At 59.0% G+C, this 2,050-nt stretch overlaps 1 protein-coding gene across 1 annotated transcript in view; it reads left to right on the forward strand.

Moving 5' to 3' along the window:
* Window positions 1-2,050, forward strand: part of MYBPC2 (myosin binding protein C2) — a 25,497-nt gene extending 23,447 nt beyond the window's left edge. The window contains exons 27-28 of the mRNA XM_007463424.1: window positions 444-630; window positions 1,992-2,050. Coding sequence (XP_007463486.1) covers window positions 444-630; window positions 1,992-2,002 — 198 coding nt within the window. The 3' untranslated portion in view covers window positions 2,003-2,050. The remainder of the gene's footprint in view (window positions 1-443; window positions 631-1,991) is intronic.

Genomic DNA, 2,050 nt, shown 5'->3' on the forward strand with positions numbered 1-2,050 from the left:
CCTGTTCCACAGTCTAGGACCCGGGAAGTGACGGGAACTGAGACCTGAAAGATAGGCAGGCACTGGTTAGGTGAAGAGGGGAGGGGAGAGCAGTATTGGAAGAGGCAAGAGCCAGTGCCAAGGTCCTGAGGTGGGAGCCTGTCTGGTCTGTTTGAGGGACAGTGAGGCAGCCTGTGTGGGCGGAGCAGATGGAAGGAAGGGGTGGGAAGTGAGGGCAGAGGAGTAATGCAGGGCCCTGTGGGCCACCACAAGGAGTGGGCTCTTCCTCTTACTGAAGAGGAGACTGAGGGTCAAAGAGGAGAAGTGACTCGTCCAAGGTCAGCCAGTCAAAATTAGGAGGTGGCACAGCCAAAAGGAGAACCCAAATCTGCCTCCCAAGGCCCACTTTGCTATCTCCCAGGGTACCCTCTGTCACGTGGCTTCCTCTCCACTCTCCTCAACAGCCCAAGGTGGTCTGGATGAAAAACAAGATGGAAATCAGCGGAGATCCCAGGTTCCTGATGAACAACTACCTGGGGGTCCTGACGCTGAACATCCGCCGCCCGTCCTCCTTCGACTCGGGGACTTACTCGTGCCTGGCCGTCAACGAGCTGGGGGAGGCCCTGGCCGAGTGCAAGCTGGAAGTCCGAAGTGAGCGTGGGGCGGCCCCCAGTGCACCCCTGCCCGACCCTCATCCACTTCCTTTACCAAGCTAACGGGAGGCCGGTGCTGAGCAGGGCTGAGACCAGAGCCTAGGCAGACCCGGGCCCTCTGGGAGTATGATTGGGGAGCCAATTCAGACCCCAGCAGGATGTTTCAGGGTGACACGTGGGAGAGGGAAGGCAGCACAGGGTATTGTAGGGGTGGGGGAGGGAGAGCGCCTGACCCAGCCTGGGCAGGAGTCTGAGGTTTTCCAAAGGAGCTGAAGGACAAATAAGAGGTGAATGAGGGCGAGAACTTAGCAAATGATCGCTAAGGCTTCCAGTGTGCCTGGGGAGGTGTGTGGCACAGCACTGAAACCAACATGGGTAGTGGCAGAGGACGGGGGGCTGTGGGAGCCCCGAAAAATGAGCCCCGTCCAAAGCCTGTCCCTGTCCTCCTCCTGTCCCCACCTCTCTGCCCCACAGCCCCAGCCTCATCGGTCCTTCTTCCTGAATTCTGCCCCAGCCTCCTCTCGGGCCTCAGGGCCTCCAGTCTCTCTCTCCGGTTCCACCTCCGGGCCCTAGAGGGTGCCTGGCCCATATCCACAGTTGACCTGCTCACAGGGCTCCCCAGCAGCCCCGGAACCCTTCATCCTGGGGTCATGGTCCTGCCTCTGCCACCCCCAGCCCCTCTCCAGCCTCAAGCGCCCCCATTTTCCAGCCACACCGAGCAGTTGGCGGTTGGACAAACTGGTTGTGCCTTCTCCTGCTCCTGGGGCTTTGCACATGGTTTTCCCTCTACCCAGAATGCTCTTCCTTGCATCCTCTGCCTTGGGCTTCAGTCCAGCAAGCATCCACCAGCCACGACTCGTGGGGAGGCCGCTAACGAAGTCCCTCAGAGGCGACTGACGTTCATAGGGACTTCCAGAGTCCCTCCTTGGCTCTGATGACAGCCCAGTAGACAGAAGGGGCTGCAGACCCTTAGCAAAGCGTCCAGAGGAATCACTCCAAGCACCTCCTGCCTGTCATTCTGAGGCACTGATCTGCCAGGCCGACCTACTGATAATTCCTAGGGTTCTGCCGTCCCCCTTATCAACTATTGAATCCGTTCAGAAATATCCCTACTTCAGGATTCCAGTGACGGCTGGTCTCCAGCAGCTGCTCTGTAATCAGAACGTCCCAGTTTGGGGTTCCAAACTACAGGAATCAGGGCTCTATGGAGTTGGGTTGACCAGGTGCCGAGCTAGGTGATGAAGGGAAAACCTGCTCCCCGTGCTGGTCAAGAGAATCCAGCAGGCACGGGCCCGGGGGCAGGGGCGGGTGGTGGTGGGACAAGCATTTTTACCACCCTTTTCTGTTTTCCCGCCACAGTGCCGCAGTGAAGCGCTCTCTTCCACCTGCCAAGACAATTGGCTGCTGAGTCCTAACCC

Source organism: Lipotes vexillifer, unplaced genomic scaffold, assembly GCF_000442215.2.
Source record: "Lipotes vexillifer unplaced genomic scaffold, Lipotes_vexillifer_v1.1 scaffold802, whole genome shotgun sequence".
Taxonomy (NCBI): domain Eukaryota; kingdom Metazoa; phylum Chordata; class Mammalia; order Artiodactyla; family Lipotidae; genus Lipotes; species Lipotes vexillifer.